The 25,056-nt window shown below is 47.9% G+C and overlaps 1 protein-coding gene across 3 annotated transcripts; it reads left to right on the forward strand.

The window, feature by feature from the left end:
- The first annotated feature begins 2,425 nt into the window (after positions 1-2,425).
- OASL (2'-5'-oligoadenylate synthetase like) lies at positions 2,426-22,874 on the forward strand. Of its 3 annotated transcripts, XM_032168497.2 has the most exons (6): positions 2,426-2,898; positions 7,884-8,166; positions 10,424-10,599; positions 14,222-14,463; positions 17,851-17,998; positions 20,907-22,874. In XM_032168497.2, the coding sequence occupies exons 1-6, from the start codon at positions 2,701-2,703 to the stop codon at positions 21,402-21,404; spliced, it is 1,545 nt and encodes a 514-aa protein (XP_032024388.1). In that variant the 5' UTR covers positions 2,426-2,700; the 3' UTR covers positions 21,405-22,874. The 3 variants fall into 3 exon arrangements, with proteins under 3 accessions (XP_032024388.1, XP_058280735.1, XP_032024389.1); XM_032168498.2 differs by lacking the exon at positions 14,222-14,463 and having other exon boundaries at positions 2,701-2,898; positions 20,907-20,983; XM_058424752.1 differs by lacking the exons at positions 14,222-14,463; positions 17,851-17,998.
- Positions 22,875-25,056: the final 2,182 nt, after the last annotated feature.

Here is a 25,056-nt window from a genome sequence, read left to right on the forward strand (position 1 = left end):
TGATCTTGTGATCCGCCCATCTCGGCCTCCCAAACTCTTCACCTTCTTATGTCTTTGCTCAGATGTCTCCTTTTCAGGGAGGCCTTCCCTACTCACCTTATGTAAGACTGAACACCTAAATACACGCCCCCAACACACACATACACACACACACACACACACGACCTCTTAATCCCTTCCCTTGCTTTGTTTTTCTGCTTAGCACTTATCACCATCTTCTTTACTATAATTTTACCTATTTATCCTATTTGTTGTTTGTCTCCGCTACCAGAAAGAAAACTATTTGCAGGTAGGGATTTTTCACTACTGTTTGTTCACTGTTGTATCCACAGCACCTGCCTGGCACAGAGTAGGTGCCCAATAAGTATCTGTTGAATGAGTGAATGAATAAGTGAATGAATGAGTGAATGGCACTCCAAGATTCAATCCTGCCCACCTGTCTGGGTACATTTCTCACCTCTCCCATCTCACCCTTTCATGCCAAGGCACACAGGACACTTGAGTCCCTGGCATATCCTAGCATTATTTACACTTCTCAGCCTCTATGCTGTACCCTCATCCTCCTGGCGGGAGTGCTAGTCTTTTTTATTTTTTATTTGGAGACAGAGTCTCATGCTGTCACCCAGGCTGGAGTGCAGTGGCGCCATGACAGTTCACTGCAGCCTGAAACTCCTAGACTCAAGTTGTCCTCCCACCTCAGCCTCCCAAGTAGCTGGGGCTACAGGTGCACACCACCACACCTAGCTATTTTTAAAAAAAACTTTTTGTAGCGACTGCTCCAGGCCACCACTGCCTCTCACCTGCACCACTGCGCAGTGTCCTGACCATCTCCCTACGTCTGTTCTTGCCCTTGCAGTCATCCTCACCACAGAAGCAGAGAAGTTACAAGTGGCAAAGGGCAGACCGGAATTCAAAGCCAATGTGGGGTGGGGAGTTGGATACATGAGTCTGGATTTCAGGGAAGAGGTATGGATTTAAGATACAAATGTGGGAGTCATGGGGCGTGGTGGCTCACGCCTGTAATCCCAGCACTTTGGGAGGCCGAGGAAGGCAGATCAGGAGTTCAAGACCAGCCTAGGCAACATGGTGAAACCCTGTCTCTACTAAAAATACAAAAAATTAGCCAAGCACGGTAGCAGGATCCTGTAATCCCAGCTCCTTGGGAGGCTGATGCAAAAGAATCTCCTGAACCCAGGAGGCAGAGGTTGCAGTGAGCCGAGATTGTGCCACTGCACTCCAGTCTAGGTGACAGAGTGAGACTCCATCTCAAAAATAAACAAATAAATAAAAATAAAATTAAAATGTGGGAGTTGCCAGAGTAAAAACATTTAAACACTGGTTGAAATCACCAAGGGAGTAAGTCTAGAGCAAGAAGAGAAAAGGACCCAGGACTAAGCCCTGGAGCACTTAATATCATTCAGAGTTTGGGGAGTTGCAGGCGTCCAGCTATGTTGCCCAGGCTGGCCTTGAACTCCTGGCCTCAAGTAATCCTCTCACCTTGACCTCCCAAAGTGCTGGGACTACAAGCATGAGCCACCACGCCCGGCCCGGATCCCTGGTCTTTAAGATTCCTCTCAAGCAGGTGTCTGCTAACACCAAACAAAACTCATCTGCTGGCTTCATGTTTTCATGCTTTTTTCCTACTTAACTCATCGCACTGGACTTTTGGAGTCTCTTTTTTCTGTGTCTCCTCTGCTGTTCTGGGAGTCCCCTTGGAACAGGAACCTCATCTTATTTTGTCTTCTTGGCTCAATGCATGAACTTCTTGGTTCAGTGCGTGAATCATAATACCTGTTAAACCCACTCTATGGGCCAGGCGTGGTGACTCACACTGTAATCCCAGCACTGTGGGAGGCCAAGGTGGGCGGATCATTTGAAGTCAGGAGTTTGAGACCAGCCTGACCAACATGGTGAGATCCCGTCTCTACTAAAAATACAAAAAAAAAAAAAAAAATTAACTGGGCGTGGTGGCGCATGTCTGTAGTCCCAGCTACTAGGGAGGCTGAGGCAGGAGAATCTCTTGAACCTGTGAGGCGGAGGTTGCAGTGAGCTGAGATTGCACCACTGCACTGCAGCCTGGGCAACAGAGCAAGACCCTGTCTAAAAAAACAAAAAACAAAAAAACAAAAAACCCACTCTATGAATAGTGAGGGTCAGAGAGGCTAGAGTTTGGCACAGGTAGACTAGAATTCCCAGTCTGTTCTCTTGGGCTCCAGATTCTCACTCCTCCACCTGAACGTGAGTGAGTCCCTTCTGTTCCCAAGTCTCAATTTCCTTAGACAGATTTAAGCAGTTGAATTGACTAACAACTATCCAACCCCAACCTACTGGGCAAGTTGCCTCCTCTGGGGTCAAACACTATCCAATTTCAGTTTCCCAACATCATAAAAGGGAACTCTAAAAGTTAAGAATCGAAACTAATGACAGATTGACTAGACGGCCAGCCTGTTAAGGTGGCCCCAGACATTCCAGCCTCAGCCCAGAGTCCTCCTGTGCCCCTACTGCAGCAAGGGGGTCTCCAAGAAGGGGGACCTGGAGTCAGCCCATCACACCTGGTTTCCTCTCTGCTAGTGTCCTTCATCCCACAGAGCACTGGAGGGCGGCTGAGGAGGAGCTACCTTAAAAAAGGAGGTGTGTGCCAGGGAGCTGGGTAGGAGCCTGGCTATATATCCGCCCAGCAGCGGTACTCTCGGGACAGAGATGGCACTGATGCAGGAACTGTATAGCACACCAGCCTCCAGGCTGGACTCCTTCGTGGCTCAGTGGCTGCAGCCCCACCGGGAGTGGAAGGAAGAGGTGCTAGACGCTGTGCGGACCGTGGAGGAGTTTCTGAGGCAGGAGCATTTCCAGGGGAAGCATGGGCTAGACCAGGATGTGCGGGTGCTGAAGGTAATCAAGGTAAGACTGGGCTCCCCCAGCCCCCATGCAAGACAAAACCCAGTATCAGAGTCCACGTCCCTGAGGATGCTGGGGACCCCTGTCCTCCTTATTCCTAGCCCACGCTGATGACATCTCAGAATACCCCATCTCACCTAGCTGTCTACACCCCACTGCACCACTGCCTTGAGTAGAATGAGTCTAGTAATAATAGCTCACATCTGGGGGCTCACTGGCCTAACCTCTTAACATGCACTATCTCTAATTCTTGTACCCTGTGAGATAGGTACTATTCTTTTCCCAGTTTACAGATTAGCAAAATGGAGGCTTAGAACCAATACAATGCAAGGTCCTTGGTTGGATCCTGGTGTGAATGAACCATCTGTAAAATACAGTTTGGGTACAACTGGCCTGGATATCAGAGAGTATATGTATATCTGATATAGGAAACCATTGTTGATTTTGTTAGGTGTAACAGTAGTTTTGTGGTTATCAGAGAGAATGTTCTCTTTTGTTTGGACACGAACATTGAAGTATTTTAGGGACAAAGTTCCTTAGTGCCTGTAATTTACTTTAACGTGGCTTAGATTAAGCAAATGCAGCCAGGAATTTAGACTTGTCGAATCAACTAGTTGGGTATATGAGTGTTAGTTGTATCATCTATTTTTCTATATGTTTTAACTTTTTGATTATAAAATGACTTTTTTTTTTTTTAGAGATGGTCTCGCTCTGTCACCCAGGCTGGAGTGCTGTGGCACAATCACCACTCACTGTAGCCTCAATCTAACTGGGCTCAGGTGATCCTCAGCCTCCTAAATAGCTTGGGATTACAGGCATGCACCACCATGCTCAGCTAATTTTTGTATTTTTTGTAGAGATAGGGTTTCACCCATGTTGCCCATGCTGGTCTCGAACTCCTGGGATCAAGAAAATGCCCACCTTGGCCTCCCAAAGTGCTGGGATTACAGGTGTGAGCCACCATGTCTGGCCGGCCAATAAAATGAATTTTTTTTTTTTTTTTTGAGACAGAGTCTTGCTCTGTCACCAGGCTGGAGTGCAGTGGCACAATCTCAGCCCACTGCAACCTCCGCCTCCCAGGTTCAAGCAATTCCCCTGCCTCAGTCTCCCGAGTAGCTGGGACGACAAGCGCCCACCACCACACCTGGCTAATTTTTTGTATTTTAGTAGAGACGGGGTTTCACCGTGTTGGCTAAGATGGTCTCGATCTCCTGATCTCATGATCCCAAAGCACTGGGATTACAGTGAGCCACTGCACCTGGCCTAAAATGATTTTTTAATGGAGGCTCAGAGAGGTGAGGTGACTTGCCTAAGGTCACACAGTGTTGAAGCTGGGATTTGAACTTGACTCAAGGGACCCAAGTCCCCCTCACTGAGATTTTTCCCCAAGCCCTTCCTCCAGCTGTTTCATGCCACCTCCTGTGCTAGCTAAGATCAAAATTCAAGAGAGTCAGAGCTAGAAATACTCTGGAGAATCAGACAGTCTCACCAGTGACTCACTTAAATAATTAAGTAAACTGAGGCACAGAGAGGGTGAGAGATACCCCAACGTCACACAGTGAGTTGGTGATAAAGGCAAGACTCGAATTAGGACCCCTGACTCCCAGCCCAGTGCTCAAGTTCTCTCTCTAGGGGTAACCAACTCACAGAGGGATCTAGAAGCCCTGGGCCCCTATCCGTTCTTTGCACCCATCCCCAGCATATGAAGCCTGAGGCCATACAATTTATAAGTGAGAAACCACAAATTTTGATATTAGACAGACTCTTCGCTTCTTCCCTTACCAGCTGTGTGGTTTTGACCTTCCCACTCTTATTTCTCAAACCCACAAGCTTTTCATCTGTGATTGGGGCATCATCATCATCTCTCCCTCACCAAGCCAGTGGTGCAATGCAGGCTGAATGATTCATGCATGGTAAATGCTCAGAAACAGAAGCATCATTATAATTCTTGCCAAGCTTTCTTCTGGGCCTGGGACTCAAGTCTGACTCTGGCAGACCCTCCCAGACCACCCCCTCCCCAACAACCTTGAGAATAAAGTGGAGGGAATAAGGAATGTCTGGTAAGAGGAGGATACTACAAGAATAAGTTTATTTTGTGTGTGTGTGTGTGTGTGTGTGTGTTCCACCATGCCTGGCTAATCTTTGTATTTTTAGTAGAGACTGGGTTTCACCATGTTGGCCAGGCTGGTCTCGAACTCCTGACCTCAAGTGATCCACCCACTTCGGCCTCCCCAGATGCTGGGATTACAGATGTGAACCACCACGACGCCCGGCCAAGAATGAGTTTTTACGGCAGGAAATGCTATTTACCCAAGCCTCAAATTCTTCCTGCACATCATAGCCACTTCTCCTCTTGAAACCACTAAATGGTAGCAAACCCCAGTGAGCCATGACTAATGAGGAACAATGTATCTTATTTAGAGTCTAAACCTTCCCTTTCCCCACCCTCTGAAAATCTAGTGAGTGTTGCTGTTCCATGTAAGGGAACGCTCGTCTTCAAATGAATTGTGCTTAAATAGGTTTAAAACCGAAGCAAATCAGGAAGCCTGTTCCTGGATGTGTTCTTTTCTCTCTGCCTGGATCTTACCAGTGGGAAAAGCAGAAAGGGAAGTCTACACCAGGTACAGTGGCTCACGCCTGTAATCCCAGCACTTTGGGAGGCCAAGGTGGGAAGATTGCTTGAGCCCAGGAATTCGAGACCAGCCTGGGCAAAATGGTGAGACCCCCGACTCTACAAAAAATATATAAAAAATTAGCTGGGCATGGTGGTGCATGCCTGTAGTTCCAGCTACTCTGGAGGCTGAGGTGGGAGGATTGCTTAAGCCCAGGAGGTCGAGGCTTCAGTGAGTGAAGATCATGCCATTGCACTCCAACCTGGGCAACAGGGCAAGACCCTGTCTCAAAAAGAAAAGGAAGTCTAGACTGGCCTTCAGGGGGAATGTGTCCTTCATTCACACACAGGGTGCCATCTCCAACCCTCTCCCAGGGGGTGAAGGTGCTGGGTCTGAATGCCCATGGTCCCTTGGAAGCAGGGCCTGGCTTACAGCCTTGGGTCACGAGGAAGAAAGAGGCGGAAGAACCACCCACTACTTGAGTTCTGGCCTTTCTCTGACTCCGCTGCCTCCTGGCTGGGAGACCATGGCAAGCTCCTCGTTGCCTCAGTCTTCTCATCTGTACATTGGAGATAATTCTCCTAGTACCCACCTCAATACAGGAAGTGAAGGGTTTTTTTTTTTTAGATGGAGTCTCGCTGTGTCGCCCAGGCTGGAGTGTAGTGGCGAGATCTCAGCTCACCAGAACCTCTGCCTCCTGGGTTCAAGAGATTCTCCTGCCTTAGCCTCCCCAGTAGCTTGGATTACAGGCACACACCACCACACCTGGCTAATTTTTGTATTTTTAGTAGAGATGGGGTTTCACCATGTTGGCCAGGCTGGTTTCGAACTCCTGACCTCATGATCTGCCCACCTTGGCCTCCCAAAGTGCTGCGATTACAGGCATGAGCCATCGTGCCTGGCTGGGAAGTAAAGATTAAAAGGAATAATAGGTATACAGGGCTCTCAGGGGTGGCAGACACAGGGCACCCTGTGTCATCCAGCATCCGTGCTCATGTCACACAGGGTATGTTATATCATCAGGGAACAGCTGGAATCTGACTCCATCCACCAGGAAAAGTAATCTACTGGGAGTCTGATTCCTCCCTAGCAATTCCACCTCCCCATACGGAATGAGGAGAGGAGGCCAGAGAGTTGTAGGGCTTTGCATACCAGAGGCAACAGGGCCTGGAGAGCTCATCTAGAATCTCAAAACATCAAAAAATCCCTTCTCGACCTCCTTCCATTACTAACGGTGAAACTGACCCCCCGGCAGCAGAAGGGATTGTCTAAGTCAGCTGGATAATGAGGAGAAAGAGAAATGTGTTGCTGACTTCCTGTGTGCCAGGCACCCCACCAAACGCTTGGCATATATTATTTCATCTGATCCTCCCAGTAGCCCAGTGACTCTTGTTCCACCATTACTTTCATTTTACAGATGAAGGTCTTAGAAGTCAGAATGTTTACCCAGCTAAGAAACAGGGAAGAGTCAAGATCTTTTTCAGGCTGCTCCATCTCACAGCCTATGGCTCTTAAATCCACCAGGCAAATTTGCTCCTTGCTTTATAATGTCATGAAATCATTCAGCCCCACCACCACCCCCAAAATCCTCAAACAACCCTACAGAGTAGACGCTGCCATTCCTCTGGAGTTGGCCTTACTCTGTGGATAAGAAGACTGGGTCTCAGAAGCAATGCAGTGTAGTAGATAAGAAGCTGGGCATTTGGGGAGGCCAAGGTGGCAAATCGCTTGAGTCCAGGAGTTCGAGACCAGCCTGGGCAGCATGCCAAAACCCTGTCACTACAAAAATACAAAAATTAGCCAGGCATGGTGGCGCAGGCCTGTAGTCCTAGCTACTTGGGAGGCTGAGGTGGGAGGATTGCTTGAGCCAAGATCAAGCCACTGCAGTCCAGCTTGGGCAACAGGAGTTGTCTCAAAAAAAAAGAGGCTGGGCTCTGAGGGCTGCAAACTGCAAGACCTGGGGCAAGTGACTAATGAGGAGAAAGACAAATGTGTTGCTGACTTCCTGTGTGCCAGGCACCCCACCAAACCCTTAGCATACATTATTTCATCTGATCCTCCCAGTAGCCCAGTGACTCATGTTCCGCCATTGCTTTCATTTTAGAGATGAAGGTCTTAGAAGTCAGAATGTTTACCCAGCTAAAAAACAGGGAAGAGTCAAGATCTTCTTCAGGCTGCCCCATTTCTCGGTCCCATGTCTCGAGATCCTCCAGACATCTCAGTTTTCTCACCTGTAAAGTGTGGGTATTAGTACTACCCACAACCCATCCCTCAGCGGGTGGTGAGCATTCAGTAAGACCGTGCATGTGAAGGGCCGCAGGGGTTGCCTGGCACATGGCAGTGGGCCTCAGGGTGACGGGGCTCTGTGTTCTGCAGGTGGGCTCCTTCGGGAATGGCACGATTCTCAGGAGCACCAGAGAGGTGGAGCTGGTGGCGTTTCTGAGCTGTTTCCACAGCTTCCAGGAGGCAGCCAAGCATCACCAAGATGTTCTGAGGCTGATATGGAAAACCATGCAGCAAAGCCACGACCTGCTGGACCTCGGGCTCGAGGACCTGAGGGTGGAGCAGAGAGTCCCCGATGCTCTCGTCCTCACCATCCAGACCAGGGGGACTGCAGAGCCCATCACGGTCACCATTGTGCCTGCCTACAGAGCCCTGGGTAAGGGGAGGGGAAGCTCACCCGACTCACACACTTGCCCACCCCAGGAGACTTCCCAATGTCTCACCTTTACTCATGGCCATGTGCACACACCCACATTTATTCATTCCATCTGTGTCCTATGCTTGGGGCTGGGTTATTGCAGTGCACAGGATTAACCCAACTCTGGCTATCATATCACTCAACTTGGAATACAGATATTGACCAAAGAATTGCAGAGATAAATACATGATTGCAGCCTGGGCGTGGTGGCTCACGCCTGTAATCCCAGCACTTTGGGAGGCCGAGGCAGGTGGATCATGAGGTCAGGGGTTTAAGACCAGCCTGGCCAAGATGGTGAAACACCACCTCTACTAAAAATACAAAAAATTAGCTGGGTGTGGTGGTGGGCACCTGTAATCCCAGCTACTCAGGAGGCTGAGGCAGAGAATCACTTGAACCCAGGAGGCAGAGGTTGCAGTGAGCCAAGATCACACCATTGCCCTCCAGCCTGGGCAACAGAGCAAGACTCTGTCTCAAAAAAAAACAACCAAAAAAACAAAAAAAAACATGATTGCAAATGGTGTAAATGTGCAGAGAAAAAGAATGGGGTGGCCTGGGTAACCACAGAAAGGGTGTTCAGGAAGTGACTTTCTCGGGAGAGAACATTCAGGAGGCTCTGACACCCAGTGAGGGGAAGGAGCTAAAAGTGGGAGTGGGGGTCTGTCACTGCGTTTTATAGAAGCAGATCCTAAGACACGGATGTGAGGACAAGCAGTTTATTTGGGTATTCATCCCAGGAAACACTGGTAAGAAAGTATGGAATTGAGACGGGAAAGGCAAGAATTCAATACAGCCTGCATCCGTGGGCAAGTCACCACCCTGAGCTTCATGTCCTGGGAGAATTCGCAGTCCCATTATGGAGCAAGCCTCTTCGGGATCCCAAGTGGGATGCTGGCGTGCTTACTTACCAGCTTCCCAGCCTTGGGGGCTGCTTTGGGAGCACTAACTCACTGGCCCCTGTTGTTTGTCCTCGGGCAGAGTCCTAGGTGTTTGAGGTAAAACCTACATGCTGCAAGTCCAGATCCTAGAGGTTTCATCTCATGTGCTAACTCCTATCAGCTGTAGTGGCTGGCTACGTGGAGTTGTTCTTTGGAGAAGGTATAAGAGACAGGATCTGATTTTAGCAAGGAAGAGAGTGCTGGGATGTCTCAGTGATGTGTACCATGGAACTGGTTCTCCCCATGAGTTTATATATATATATATATATATACATTTTGAGACGGAGTCTCGCTCTGTCGCCCAGGCTGGAGTGCAGTGGCGTGATCTTGGCTCACTGCAACCTCCACCTCCAGGGTTCAAGTGATTCTCCAGCTTTAGCCTCCCGAGTAGCTGGGATTACAGCCCGCCACCATGCCATGCCTGGTTAATTTTTCTATTTTTAGTAGAGATAGGGTTTCACCATGTTGCCCAGGCTGATTTCAAACTCCTAACCTCAGGTGATCCGCCCACCTCGGCCTCCCAAAGTGCTGGGATTACAGGCTTGAGCCACTGCACCCGGCCTCCCTATGAGTATTGAAAGAGATCCAAAACAGACATTAAAGAAAATGAGGGACATTTGTCCTTGCGATAGTTTACTGAGAATGATGGTTTCCAGTTTCATCCATGTCCCTACAAAGGACATGAACTCATCCTTTTTTATGGCTGCATAGTATTCCATGGTGTATATGTGCCTTTTTTATTTTATTTTATTAAGAAGGAAGGCTTCCCTGACTGCATGTTCTCACTCATAGGTGGGAATTGAACAGTGAGAACACATGGACACAGGAAGGGGAACATCACACCCCGGGGACTGTTGTGGGGTGGGGGAGGGGGGAGGGACAGCATTAGGAGATATACCTAATGCTAAATGACGAGTTAATGGGTGCAGCACACCAACATGGCACATGGATACATATGTAACAAACCTGCACATTGTGCACATGTACCCTAAAACTTAAAGTATTATAATAATAATAATAATAAAAAGAAAATGAGGGACATTGAGGACATCCAGGGAGGGGCCTGATGCATAGAAAGCCCAATGTTGGTTCTCCGAGTAAGAATTTCACAAAAAGGACAATTAGACAAGGCACACCTTTGGTTTCTGAAGATATGAGGTCTCAAGTGTCCCTGGAGGGATAATTCCAATGTAAAGGCAGGCTCTCGCCAAAATACTACTTACCACCCTCTGGCTTCCTCAATCCCCAGTCTCTCCCTTTACTCCCTCACTCCTCAGGGCCTTCTCTTCCCAACTCCCAGCCACCCCTTGAGGTCTATGTGAGCCTGATCGAGGCCTGCGGTGGTCCTGGAAATTTCTCCCCATCCTTCAGCGAGCTGCAGAGAAATTTCGTGAAACATCGGCCAACCAAGCTGAAGAGCCTCCTGCGCCTGGTGAAACACTGGTACCAGCAGGTGAGGGGGCTGCCGGGATGGTGGGGGCAAGGAGAGGGAAGAGGGTGGGGAGGAAAGGCAGGTCCCGATTTTCATGTCAGGAAACTGCACCCAGGGGAAATGGAAGCAGGTAGAGAGGGAGAGAATGCTAGTCTTTTGAAATATAAAGTGAAACCGTCAGTGAAGAAGGTGGAAAAGGAGGAGAGGAGGAGGAAGAGGAGAAAGAAACAGAGAAGGAAGGAGAAAAATAGGTACTCTACACTAAACTAGTTATTTTTATTTTATTTTATTATGATTTTTTTGAGACAGGATCTTGCTTTGTTGCCCAGGCTGTAGTGCGGTGGTGTGATCACCACTCACTGTAGCCTCCACCTCCCTGGATCAAGACCTCCTTGGCTCAAGCGATCCTCCCACCTTAGCCTCCTAAGTAACCAGGACTACAGGCATGCACAATCATGCCCAGCTAATTTTTTTATTTTTCTTTTGTAGAGACAGGGTCTCACTATATGGACCAGCCTGGTTTCGAAGTGGTCTCAAGCGATCCTCCCACCCTGGCCTCCCAAAGTGCTGGGATTGCAGGCACGAGCCACCACACCCACCCCACAAGTTCTTGTTACCCTTCAATTACAGTCTAGGCCTGGCAGACGTCAACTTCGCTGGGTACTGTGGCCATTCATCACAGCAGGTTAAGGACTAACAAGAGGAAGGATTTCTTTAATTCCATCCCAGGAGTCGAAAAGAGGGCGTGTGTGAGTGTAAACAGCCCTCAGGGACATTTCTCAGGCAGCAGCTCAGTCAGTTTTGGAAACAAAATCTTCCCCCGAGATAACGGAAACTCCAACTGCAAAACAGAACTCGGAGACAAAAATCATTTATTATATAAAACTTGCAGAGAAGTTACAAGGGAATCAGACGGCAGAAGGAAAGATTTGATCCAATAAATATAAAATAGGCCGGGAGCGATGGCTCACGCTTGTAATCCCAGCACTTTGGGAGGCCGAGGGGGGCAGATCACAAGGTCAGGAGATCAAGACCATCCTGGCTAACACAGTGAAACCCCATCTCTACTAAAAATACAAAAAATTAGCCAGGCGTGGTGGCGGGTGCCTGTAGTCCCAGCTACTTGGGAGGCTGAGGCAGGAGAATGGTGTGAACCCGGGAGGCAGAGCTTGCAGTGAGCCGAGATCACGCCACTGCACTCCAGCCTGGGCAAGACAACGAGACTGTCTCAAAAAATAAAAATAAAAATAAAATAAAATATAACAGGGATTTAAAGAAAAAACAATTACCAGCCAAATGTGGTAGCTCACACCTGTAATTTCAGCACTTTAGGAGGCTGAGGTAGGAGGATCACTTGAGCCCAAGGGTTCAAGACCAGCCTGAGCAACATAGTGAAACCCTGTCTGTACACAAAAAATACAAAAATACAAAAATTAGCTGGGGGTGCTGGTGGGTTCCTGTAGTCTCAGCTGCTCAGGAGGCTGAGGAGGAAGGATCACTTGAGCCCGGGAGGTGAAGCAAGTTGAGCTGGGTCTTTTTTTTTATCCATTCACTAAGGCTTACATCTTACTGATTACAGGCGTCCTACATTTTATATATCATCTAAGTTTTAAGAATATAACATTTCACTAATATTGAAGAAAATAAGTTATATTACCATGAGTTTAAATTTCTAACAAAATTATAATGTTATTAGTTATGGTTTGCAAAATTGAGTGTTAAGGATGAATTCGCAAAAAGTTACAAAACAAATTAATTAATTTATAATTTTTTTTCTTTTTTTGAGACAGAGTCTCGCTCTGTCGCCCAGGCTGGAGTGCAGTGGCGCGATCTCGGCTCACTGCAAGCTCTGCCTCCCAGGTTCACGCCATTCTCCTGCCTCAGCCTCCCAAGTAGCTGGGACTACAGGTACCCGCCACCACGCCCAGCTAATTTTTTGTATTTTTAGTAGAGACGGGGTTTCACCGTGTTAGCCAGGATGGTCTCTATCTCCTGACCTCGTGATCCACCCGCCTTGGCCTCCCAAAGTGCTGAGATTACAGGCGTGAGCCACTGCGCCCGGCCTTATAAATAAATTTTAATTCAAAATTGAATTTCTAAAGTCAGGGATAAAGTTTTTTTGTTAGTAAGTCAGTGACCTATAGGAAAGGCCCAAGGTTTCATTTATTTGGGAGATGAGAATTATACAAGATGATTCTGTGTTTGTTTCAAGGCCAAAGTGTTAAAGCCTTTTTTTTCCCTCTGACTTTGGGATGTGAGCTAATGTTCATATATGATGGCCATAGGAAAATATGTCAGTTTTACTTCCACAAATCAAACTACTGAATATTTGACCAAAATTTTCACTTTCTGGCTAAATAGCAATGTATCAGTGAAATTCTTTTTTTTTTTTTTTTTTTTTTTTTTTTTGAGACAAGTTCTCACTCTTGCCCAGGCTGGAGTGCAGTGGCATGATCTTGGTTCACTGCAACCTCCTCCTCCTGGGTTCAAGCGATTCTTCTGCCTCAGCCTCCCAAGTAGCTGGGATTACAGGCACCTGCCATCACGCCTGGCTAATTTTTGTATTTTTAGTAGAGACAGGGTTTCACCATGTTGGCCAGGCTGGTCTCAAACTCCTGGCCTCAAGTGATCCACCCGCCTCGGTGTCCCAAGGTGCTGGGATTACAGGCAGAAGCCACTGTGCCCGGCCTCAGTGAGATTCTTAACACAGGAAGTGAACAGTGTCAGTTAAGATGCTTCCTTTTGCAAGTAAGAGAAAAACACAAAAACCAACTCAAACTGGCTTAAACAATAAAGGGAATTATCAGCTGATGTATGAAAACCCCTAAACAGTAGCGGGGGTGGGGGAGCTTCAGGCACTGGTAAGGGCACTGGCTCTGTTTCTCTGGAATTCTCTCAGCTTCTCATTCCTCTATATGTCAACTTGGTCCTTTGGCTTGTTTCCCTCTTGGTGGCAAAATGGCCACAACTGTTCCTGCCCTCATATTCACACATGGCAGGACTTCTCTTCTTTCAACCACTGAAGAAAAGAACTAGGCTTTGCTCCAGTTACGCCAACTTAGATGGCATGCCTTGTCTTGAAGCAATCACTTGCAAGTGGGAAAGGTTTATGCTGACAGGCCTGTGCCAGTCAGGGCCCATCCTGGGGCTGCGGGTGGGGGTCAGCCCCTTCCAGACATCATGGCTACCATGCAATGGGGAAGGAAAGAATGTCTGCTAGAGAGGCAACCCCAATCTTCACTACAGAATCTCACCTATTACCATTTTTTCCCTCTATCTAAGGAAATCTTTCCTTTCTTTAAAGAAACATTTCTCAGCAGCTCAATACATTAAAATAGATTTAAATGGGACTGCTTAGGCTAGAATGTTTGTGACCGAGCACAATCTGCTCGTACCTGTTCATAACTTCATTCCAGGAGTTACATCTGTTTAGCACATATTGAAGCCCAATGGACTAACTCACCCCTTTAATTCTAAAATGGTGAGACCTGTGTCTAGAGATGGAATGTGACGTGGCCAAGGTCACACAGCCAGTAGGCAGCAGAGCCAGGACTAGAACTTGGATTTCTCAGCTTCTGGTCCAACGCCATCCTTACACAGAATCTTAGGGTCTCTCTCTCTGTCTTCCCATCTCTTTCAACAGTATGTGAAAGCCAGGTCCCCCAGGGCCAATCTGCCCCCTCTCTATGCTCTTGAACTTCTAACCATCTATGCCTGGGAAATGGGTACTGAAGAAGATGAGAATTTCATGCTGGATGAAGGCTTCACCACTGTGATGGAGCTGCTCCTGGAGTATGAAGTCATCTGTATCTACTGGACCAAGTACTACACACTCCAGAATGCAATCATTGAGGATTGTGTCAGAAAACAGCTCAAAAAAGAGAGGTACTGGACCACTGTTTGCCCATCAAATCTTACAGAAAAAAAGAGAGATGGGCTAGCGTAACGTGGCATAGAGTTTTATGTATTAAGCAGTAAGGCTGCCACCATAGTTGAGCATTGACCTCCCACACCAACACAGCTGGCATCTCAAGTTGGTGGCTTATCAAAGTCACTGGGGGCCATGGGGCAGGTATAAGCCTGTTCCTTGTTTCCTAAGCCACCCTCCACCTTAGCTTGGCCCTCTTGCTCTCTGAAGACCATTTCAGTGCTTTGTAGGAGCTAGCATGGGAAAATGGAAAGAATCTTGGAGACTCAAGTTTAAGTCCCAGCTCAGCCATTTTCCTACCGCTCTGAGCCTCAATCCCTTATCCATAAGACAGGAGTAAATTGGAACCTACGATACAGGATTGATGTAAGGGTTGGAGAAAATCTGTGTTAAGGATCCACAATATCTAGCATCTGGCACATGCTGAGTAAATGCTTATATTGGAGCGTATGCTGTCAGCGTCCCATTCATGTCCTCTCGGCCTTTACTGTTCTAGGGTAGGTTGGTTCCACTTCCAGCTGTCAGCACCTGCATCCCTTTGCCAGCAGACCCACTCTGAGAATAGCCCTCCACCAGATCTGGTGGGAGTTGGTGGATAAATACCACAGCTCCCTCACCCAAAAGATGGAAGGAATCTGGGTCTCATTCCATACCTTTTTTGTTAAGACAGAGTTTTGCTCTGTCACCCAGGGTGGAGTGCAGTGGCGCAATCTCCACTCACTGCAACCTCTGCCTCCTGGGTTCGAGCGATTCCCCTCCCTCAGGCTTCTGAGTAGCTGGGGTTACAGGCGCCCACCACCCACACCCAGCTAATTTTTGTATTTTTGTAGAGACAGTGCTTTGCCATGTTGGCCAGGCTGGTCTCTAACTCCTGACCTCGGGTGATGCGCCTGCCTTGGCCTCCCAAAGTACTGGGCTTACAGGCGTGAGCCACCGCACTGGGCCCCATTCCATACTCTTTCCCAAGGATCGCCTCCAGTTGACCACAGTAGTAATTACTTCAATACCCACCCTTTGTTGTCTGCCTTCGCTTATCTGTCTCACTGTCTCACTCCCTTATTCATGCTTCCCGGGATCACTTTCCAAATAAGCCAAATCCTTATCTGGGGATCTGCTTCAGGGGAAGCCCAACCCAGACAACTCTCTGTGTTAGAAGCTCTGGGCCTGTGTAAGCAACATCACAGTATTTAGTGTTCTGTTATGTAGTATTGGGTCTCTTTTGTAAGGAAGAAAAGCCAGGTCTGCTCTTGAAAAGAGGATTTATTATAACCATGCCCAGAAAAATCGAGAAAGCATCAGGACCTGAGACTCCCTCTCTCTCTGTGACTCTCTCTCATGAACCACAGCACTTTTCCCCTCAGCCTCTGCTTCTCTCTCCACACCTGTCCTTCTCCCCTCTGCCTCCCAGTATAAGGGATCTCCATCATTCCCATGTCCAAACCCCAGAGAGAACCATTCTGATTACTGGTCACAGAACACAGGCCCCGTGTGTTGGGTCACCTGCCAGCTAACAGAATGAGCCACTTTAGATCAGTGACCCCACCCTATAGGACAGCCTGGCACTTTCAGGCAGGACTGTTTTAGGGTGCAGTCAGTGTTGGGAGGAGCCAGCCTGGAGCCCAAAGTCCAGTTCATTCCAGTAGCCTGTGTCACATTCTATTACACAGATAAAGTCGCAGTTCCCTCCCAAGCCCTGGGGTACAAAGGGCTGTTTTTTTGTTTGTTTGTTTGTTTGTTTGTTTTTATGGAATCTTGCTCTGTCACCTAGGCTGGAGTTCAGTGGCATGATCTTGGCTCACTGCAACCACCACCACCTGGATTCAAGCTATCCTCCCACCTCAGCCACCCAAGTAACTGGGACTACAGGCGCCTGCCACCATGCCCTAATTTTTGTATTTTTAGTAGAGACACGGTTTCACCATGTTGGCCAGCCTGGTCTTGAACTCCTGACCTCAAGTGATCTGCCCACCTCGGCCCCCCAAAGTGCTGAGATTACAGGCGTGAGCCACTGTGCCCCGCTCAAAGAGCTGGTCTTAATCATGGACTTGCAGTCACCCCAAGTTAATAAGTGAGCCCAAGATCCCCTTCAAGCCAATATTCTTTAAAATATTTATTCAATATTTATAGAAAGGAGAGACTTTTGGGGGCAGTCCAACCTCTGCTCTGTTGAGGAGGTAGATGGGTAAGAGCCCCATCTACTGGCTGTAAGAACTTAGGGCGATCTAGGCCGGGGACGGTGGCTCATGCCTGTAATCCCAGCACTTTGGAAAGTGGGGGCAGGTGGATCACGAGGTCAGCAGTTCAAGACCAGCCTGGCCAAGATGGTGAAACCCCACCTCTACTAAAAATACAAAAATTAGCTGGGCGTGGTGGCGGGTACCTGTAATCCCAGCTACTCAGGAGGCTGAGGCAGAGAATCGGCTGAACCCGGGAGGGGAAGGTTGCAGTGAGCTGAGACTGCACAACTGCACTTCAGCCTGGGTGACAGAGTGACCCTGTCTCAAAAAAAAAAAAATAACTCAGGGAGATCTGTAAATCAGGGACAACCACAACAATAAAAATAACAGTCCCTACCTTATAGAACTGCTGTAAGGATTAAAATAGGTTAATCTGCATAGGATTTGGCCTTGTGCTTCAATAAATGTCAGTAGTTGGTGGCGGTGGTGTTTCTATTATCCAAAGCAATTCAGCAGCTCTAACCTTAAACTTGCAAAGCCTGCTCCGAACGTACAGGGCCCCCCTTCCTGAAAGGGCATCTGTTATTCCTCTGGCATGCCTCTTGGGGCCTCATTCTCCCCCACATATTCCTTGCAAACAGCTAAAGCACTCTCCCAAGGAGGAATTCTTTTTTTTTTTTTTTTTTTTTTAGACAGTCTCACTTGGTTGCCCAGACTGGAGGGTGGTGGCGTGATCTTGGCTCACTGCAACCTCCACCTCCTGGGTTCAAGCAATTCTCCTGCCTCAGCCTCCCGAGTAACTGGGATGACAGGTGCATGCCACCACACCTGGCTAATTTTTTGTATTTTTAGTAGAGACAGGGTTTCACCATGTTGGCCAGGCTGGTCTTGAACTCCTGACCTCAACTGATCCTCCCGCCTCAGCCTCCCAAAGTGCTGGGATTACAGGCATGAGCCACCGTGCCTGGCCCAGATAGGAATTCTTGGAAATAGCATTGTCTCCATCCTGTTACTCTCCTGCGGTGTTTTGGGACCCTCTTGAACATCCCCGGGATGTGGACATCACGATTCTCAGTGGCTGGACTAAATAATTGCTGAGAAGGTTTTTTTCTGGCTTGAAGGCCTCCAAACCATTACGAGCCTGGGCACCCTTTTCCTGTGTTACAGGCCCATCATCCTGGATCCGGCCGACCCCACCCACAATGTGGCAGAAGGGTACAGATGGGACATCGTCGCTCAGAGGGCCTGCCAGTGCCTGAAACAGGACTGTTGCTATGACAACAGGGAGAACCCCGTCTCCAGCTGGAACGTGAAGGTAATGGCTCCTCTCTGGGCTGTCAAGGGCTTGAAGCTCAGAATGATAGATAAACTACTCAGTATTTACTCATTCAATTCTGTGCCGACAGAGAACAGAACTTTACAGTCACTGTTTAAGGGCCAGCTGCACCACCTACGGGCTCTGTGAACTTGGACAAATTCTTTGGCTCTCAGAGCCTCGGGTTTCTTACCTTCAAATTCTTGTTCTCCTTTCCTTTCTTTTTCCCATAATCTACTGGAGAATCAGTTCCGTGTTCCTGATCATCCTTTGCGTGAGTTGGGTGCAGCCAAGTCAGCTCAATCAGCCATTCTGTGCCAGTGCTGTGCTCAGGGATGGGGTAGGGGATGTGGGCTGGGGGACAACACAGGCACAGAAATAAGACATGACCCCGACACTCGGCCAGGTGCAGTGATTCATGCCTGTAATCCCAGCACTTTGGGGGGCCAAGGCAGGTGGATCACTTGAGGTCAGGAGTTCAAGACCAGCCCGGCCAACATGGAAAAAACCCATCTCTACTAAAAAAATACAAAATTAGCCAGACGTGGTGGCAGGTGCCTATAATCCCTGCTACTCCGGAGGCAGAGGCAGGTGAATTGCTTGAACCTGGGAGCTGGGGGCTGCAGTGAGCTGAGATCGTGCCATTGCACTCCAGCCTGGACAACAAGAGGGAAACTCTGCCTCAAAAAAAAAAAAAAAAAAAAAAAGAAAAGAAAAAAGACACCACTCTCACTCTCAAAGAACTCACCCTATGTTGTTAGGAAGCAAGTGCATGAAACAAACTCACACAAAACTGCTAGAATTACCAGAGGAGACAAGATACTCTGAAAACAAACAAACAAACAATACTGAGTCATATTATTATGTGACGCCAAACCTATAGTATAGGCAGAGATCACAAAAATCTATTTTATCAACGTCACACTTTCTAGTTTGCAAAGCTCTTGTCCAAGGTCTGTCTCAGTTGATCCTCACGGGCAATTCTGTAAAGTAAGAAGGTCGAGTATTATCACCATCTTTATTATTATTATCATCATTACTATTATTGCCATTTTACAGAAGAGAAAACTGAGGCTCAGAGAGGTTAATTAACTGAGGTCACTCTGCTAACAGACAGCAGAACCAGGGGCTCTGGGGGTCTGGAAGCAGAATAAATGTTAACTGAAGTCACCAGAGAAGATTCCTTAAAAAAGTTAGGAGTTGAAATGAGCCCTAAAGGCCAGGGGGAGATATAGACACTCAGAACAGAGGACAAAGGATGATGAGGGGCAAAGGATGGGAGGCTGGATGAGCAAGATGTGTACAGGAACAGGAGACCTGCTTGGAGCAGAAGGCAGAAGCAGAATCAGAGGCTCCAGTAAGGTACAGAGAGTATAAACAGGGACCCACCGGCCAAATGAGGAGGCCCACCCATAGGCTGGAACATATACGCCTCTGGATTTTTCCTGAATATAAAAGCCATTGTAAACTGGGGGTGGTGGCTCATGCCTGTAATCACAGCACTTTGGGAGGCTGAAGTGGGTGGATCCCTTGAGCCCAAGAGTTCAAGACCAGCCTAGGCAACATGGTGAAACCCCATCTCTACTAAAAATACAAAACTTGGCCGGGCGCGGTGGCTCACACCTGTAATCCCAGCACTTTGGGAGGCCAAGGCGGGTAGATCACGAGGTCAAGAGATCGAAACCATCCTGGCCAACATGGTAAAACCTCATCTCTATTAAAAATACAAAAATTAGCTGGGTGTGGTGGCATGTGCCCGTAGTCCCAGCTACTAGGGAGGCTGAGGCAGGAGAATCGCTTGAACCTGGGAGGCGGAGGTTGCAGTGAGCCAAGATCGTGCCACTGCACTCCAGCCTGGCAACAGAGTGAGACTCCGTCTCCCTCCCCAAAAAAAAAAAAAAAAAAAACTCAGCTAGATGTGGTGGCACGCACCTGTGGTCCCAGCTACTCAGGAGACTGAGGTGGGAGGATCGCCTCAGCTTGGGAGGTCAAGATTGCACCACTGCACTGCAGCCTGAGGTGACAGAGCAAGGCCCTGTCTCAAAAAAAAAACAAAACACATAAACCATTGTGCAAATATTTTTTATCTTGACAAATCAGAAAACTTGGCAATGCCAGGCTTATATTTCTTTTTCTTTTTTTTTTTTCTTTTGAGACAGAGTCTCCCTCTGTTGCCGAGGCTGGAGTGCAGTGGGGCGATCTCAGCTCACTGCACCCTCCACCTCCTGTGTTCAAGAGATTCTCCCACTTCAGCCTTCCGAGTAGCTTGGACTACAGGCATACGCCACCACACCCGGCTAATTTTTGCATTTTTTAGTAGAGATGGGTTTTGCCATGTTGGCCAGGCTGGTCTCAAACTCCTGACCTCAAGTGATCTGCCCACCTCGGCCTCCCAAAGTGCTGGGAATACGGGCGTGAGCCACTTCACCCAGCCAAGGCTTATATTTCTTCTGGAAAGAATCAGCTAGAGGCCTGACCCTCTCCAGCATTTTCCAGGTGCTCTCCAGCCACCTGGGGCTCTCAGGCCCTGGAGTATAGCCTCTGGAGGTGGTGAGAACACAGACTCTAGAGTCTGACCAACCTCACTTCACATATCTGCCCTGCTCCTTACTACGTGTGTGATTGGTGTTCAGTAAATTACCTAACCCTGCTCAAACAGTTTCCTCATCAATAACATGGGGATAACAGTAGAACCAACCAACTAATAGAGATGCTCTGAGAATAAAATGCATTAAGGGTATGGAAGGTGCTCAGTATACAGCCTGGAAAGTGCTTACCTCTCCCTAAACATTTGCTGCTGCCACTGCTGCTGCTACTATTGTAAAGATAAGGACAGATGAAGGGAACGTTGGCACATCAGACAGAGAAGTGTGGACTTAACACCCCTCCTTCTCCCTCTCCCTTCCAGAGGGCACGAGACATCCATTTGACAGTGGAGCAGAGGGGTTACCCAGATTTCAACCTCATCGTGAACCCTTATGAGCCCATAAGGAAGGTTAAAGAGAAAATCCAGAGGACAAGGGGCTACTCTGGCCTGCAGCGTCTGTCCTTCCAGGTTCCTGGCAGTGAGAGGCAGCTTCTCAGCAGCAGGTGCTCCTTAGCCAAATATGGGATCTTCTCCCACACTCACATCTATCTGCTGGAGACCATCCCCCCCGAGATCCAGGTCTTCGTGAAGAATCCTGATGGTGGGAGCTACGCCTATGCCATCGACCCCAACAGCTTCATCCTGGGTCTGAAGCAGCAGATTGAAGACCAGCAGGGGCTTCCTAAAAAGCAGCAGCAGCTGGAATTCCAAGGCCAAGTCCTGCAGGACTGGTTGGGTCTGGGGAGCTACGGCATTCAAGACAGTGACACTCTCATCCTCTCTAAGAAGAAAGGAGAGGCTCTGTTCCCAGCCAGTTAGTTTTCTCTGGGAAACTTCTCTATACATTTCTGCCATCTACTCCAGAACTCATCCTGGCAATCACTCTGTCCCATTGTCTGCTGGGAAGGTCCCAGGTCTTCACCAGTTTTACAATGAGTTATCCCAGGCCGGACGCGGTAGCTCACATCTGTAATCCCAGAACTTGGGGAGGCTGAGGTGGGAGGAACGCTTGAGCCGAGGAGTTCAAGACCAGCCTGGGTATCATAGGGAGACCCCGTCTCTACCAAATAAAAAATAATTCATTGGGTGTGGTTGTGCACGTTTGTAGTCTCAGGCACACGAGAAGCTGAGGCAGAAGAATCACTTGAGCCCAGGAGGTTGAAGCTGCAGTGAGCTGTGATCACGCCACTACACTCCTGCCCAGGCAACAGAGCAAGACCCCTGTGTCTAAAAACTAAAACATAAAAATAAGTAAATCTGTTTAAAAAAAGAATTATCCCAGCCCTGCCAGGAGGAGGATGAGGAGGGGTGTGAGAGACTAAATATACAAATAGACAGTGGTCACATGATGTACAACAATAGAATTCTGACCCACAACCTTCTGCAGCAATCAACCCCAAACCATCAGGACTTGGGGAATAACTGGCAGCGTCTCTAACTCCCTGCCCCACTCCCATCCTGCTTCCTGTTTATGACCAACCCAAGAAACCCAAATAAGCTCCCCAGACCAATCACATGGTTAGCCCCGCTTTTGATGAGTGCACTTCCAGCTTCCCCATACCAACAGCCTCAATCAGGGCATCCCTGAAGCCTTCCCATTTTCTTGCCTGTCTTTAAATGTCTGTCAAAAGCAAGGATGGGTGGCTGGTTCCTTTGCTATAGGAAGTTGGGAATAAATCGCCTTTGTTAGTTCTCATTTGACGGCTCTTTATTTCCACAGGGCCTAATGCTGTCCTAATGGTTATTGCTTGATCATTTGAGCTTCTCAACTCTAAGAAATGAGGACTGGGGAAACTGAGGCAAAAAGAGACAAAGAATGGGAGATTGAGGATGATGCAGTGTAAAAAAAAATCACCTCAACTCCTAAAACCCGTACACAAACAGTACATAATAGTCAGGAAACTGTGGGAAAATAATAGCATCTTTATTATCAAAGGATGTCATGTGATCAGGTTTACTCCAGGCAATAAGAAGTTTGCCTTTTGCCCCTCCGTTTTGCCTAGTTTTCTGGTGGGCTACTCACCTACCATAGCATAGAAAATGCACACTGCAATTGGTTATCAACAGCCTCTGGTCAATTTAGCAATCATAATCTGTGTATTTCCCACCTCTGTTTGCCTTCAGGGACAGAAAAAGTGCCTCCTTCCCAGGAGGTAGACAGGCTGTTCCAGTCCCCGTCTTTGTGTCCTTCATAATGCCCAGCACAGCCCACATTGTAGGTGGTGGGAAAATTCTTGTTTAAAATAAAAAAAGAATGAAAAATTCAATGTCTTAGTCCATCTGGGCTGCTAAAACAAAATACCATACACTGGATGGCTCATAAACAATAACCATTTATTTATCACAGCTCTGGAGGCTGGGAAGTCCAAGTCAAGATGCTGGCAGATTTGGTGTCTGGTGAGGGCCTCTTCCTGATTCATAGATGGCAGCTTCTCACTGAGTCTTCCCATGGTAGAAGGGGCAAAGGTGTCTCTGGGGTCGCTTTTTTTTTTTGGAGATGGAGTCTCACTCTGTCACCCAGGCTAGAGTGCAGTGGCATGATCTCAGCTCACTGCAACCTCCACCTCCCAGGTTCAAGCGATTCTCCTGCCTCAGCCTCCCAAGTAGCTGGGACTACAGGCACCTACCACTGTGCCCGGCTAATTTTTTTTTATGTTTAGTACAGACGGGGTTTCACCATCTTGGCCAGGCTAGTCTCAAACTCCTGACCTTGTGATCCACCCGTCTCAGCCTCCCACAGTGCTGGGATTACAGGTGTGAGCCACCGCGCCCGGCCTCTGGGGTCTCTTTTATGAGGGCATTGATCCAGTTCATGAGGGCTCAAGACCCATTATGTAACTGAAAGATTCTCTGTGGGGCCTGAAAGCTTAAGAGAATGAATGACCCCTCCCTCCTTGGGCCCAGTCCCAAGGCGCAAGGCCACTTGCACCAGCAGCATGCGTCAGCAAGATAGCAGAAGCAGGAAGAGAGCTGGCCGGAAGACACGTTCCCACTGAAGACTGAGAGAGAGGTCGTCCGGGTACAGCATAGACGTTACATCAGACTGAGACACTTCCTGTTTACAGGAGACTATAAAACCCCTCTCCCGTCCTCATTTGGTGCTGATGCCATTTCAAGCCTCAGCCCACCTGCACACAGGTGCTCATTAAAAGAGCGTGTTGCTCCACACTGCCTCGTGTTGTCTGTTGGCCGCACTCTCGGGGTTCGAACCAATACAAGACCCTTTCACTAATTACTTCCCAAAGGTCCCACCTCCTAATACCATCACCTTGGGAGTGAGGACTTTTTGGAAATTATCAGTATCAAAATGGAGTCACTTATGTCAAACCCTAACAAATGCCTGTCACAAAAATTATCTCAAGAAGCTCCTCAAATCCGCAATATTATAGATAAGCCACTTGCACAAGAATATTTGCCTAACAGTGGGTGTCTCCACAATAAGCTAACGCCAACTCCTGCAACAGGCTCCTGTAATCGACGGTACTTGTTTCAAAGAAGCTTATGTGGACTTGGTCTTTTCTCCTTGCCACAACCTCTTTTAATGTGCCTATAGTCCACTATAGCGTGCATATCTCAAGTTGCAATTCCTTGCAATTCTTGAATAAACGCTTTATTTTGGAGAGTCAATCTCTCTGTTATTTATTTTAGGGTATCAATTTTAACATATGAATTTTGGAGGAACAAAAACATTCAGACCATATCAGTCACCTTCCTCTTTTTTGAAATAGAAAAGCTCAAGGCCAGAGAGTTTATTTTAGTAAAGTTTTGACATACCTGTCTTCAAAGATAAAACATGAAACAGCATTCCACAGACAAAAGTAAAGTGATTTTGTTCATCCTTCACTGTGAGGTATTTTAACCACAGAGATTCTAATTTTTTGATCTTGGATGGGTCCTGGGAGTCAGTATTGTTTTTAAGTTCCCTAGAACGTAAACACCTAGAAAACTAGGGTGTTTTTCAGACCAAACCATGCATCTGAATCACCCAGGACAGTGCCTCTGAAACTTTAATACGCACACAAATCACCAAGAGATCTTGTTAAAATGCAAATTCTGATTCAGTGGGTTTGTGGAGCCCAGGATTCTGCATTTCTTTTTTTCTTTCTTTCTTTTTTTTAGAGACAAGGTCTGGCTCTGTAGCCCAGGCAGGGTGCAGTGGCACCATCAGAGGTCACCGCAACCTTGAACTCCTGGACTCAGGCTATCCTCCTGCCTTAGCCTCCAGAGAAACTAGGACTACAAGGTGCACACCACCAAGGATTCTGCATTTCTTTTTTTTTTTTTTTTTTGAGATAGAGTCTTGCTCTGTCACCCAGGCTGGAGTGCAATGGTGCTATCTCGGCTCACTGCAACCTCTGCCTCCCAGGTTCAAGCAATTCTCCTGCCTCAGCCTCCAGAGTAGCTGGGATTACAGGCGGGAGCCACCACACCTGGCTAATTTTTGTATTTTTAGTAGAGATGGGGTTTCACC

The sequence above is a fragment of the Hylobates moloch genome, unplaced genomic scaffold (genome assembly GCF_009828535.3).
Source record: "Hylobates moloch isolate HMO894 unplaced genomic scaffold, HMol_V3 SCAFFOLD_12, whole genome shotgun sequence".
NCBI lineage: Eukaryota > Metazoa > Chordata > Mammalia > Primates > Hylobatidae > Hylobates > Hylobates moloch.

Bases quoted from the DNA above. Each gene is read 5' to 3' on its own strand.
- OASL (XM_032168497.2), top strand. From the start codon at position 2,701: ATGGCACTGATGCAGGAACTGTATAGCACACCAGCCTCCAGGCTGGAC. The intron at 10,600-14,221 runs GTGAGGGGGCTG...CTCTTTCAACAG, and splicing joins TGAAACACTGGTACCAGCAG to TATGTGAAAGCCAGGTCCCC. The intron at 14,464-17,850 runs GTACTGGACCAC...CCTGTGTTACAG, and splicing joins AAACAGCTCAAAAAAGAGAG to GCCCATCATCCTGGATCCGG.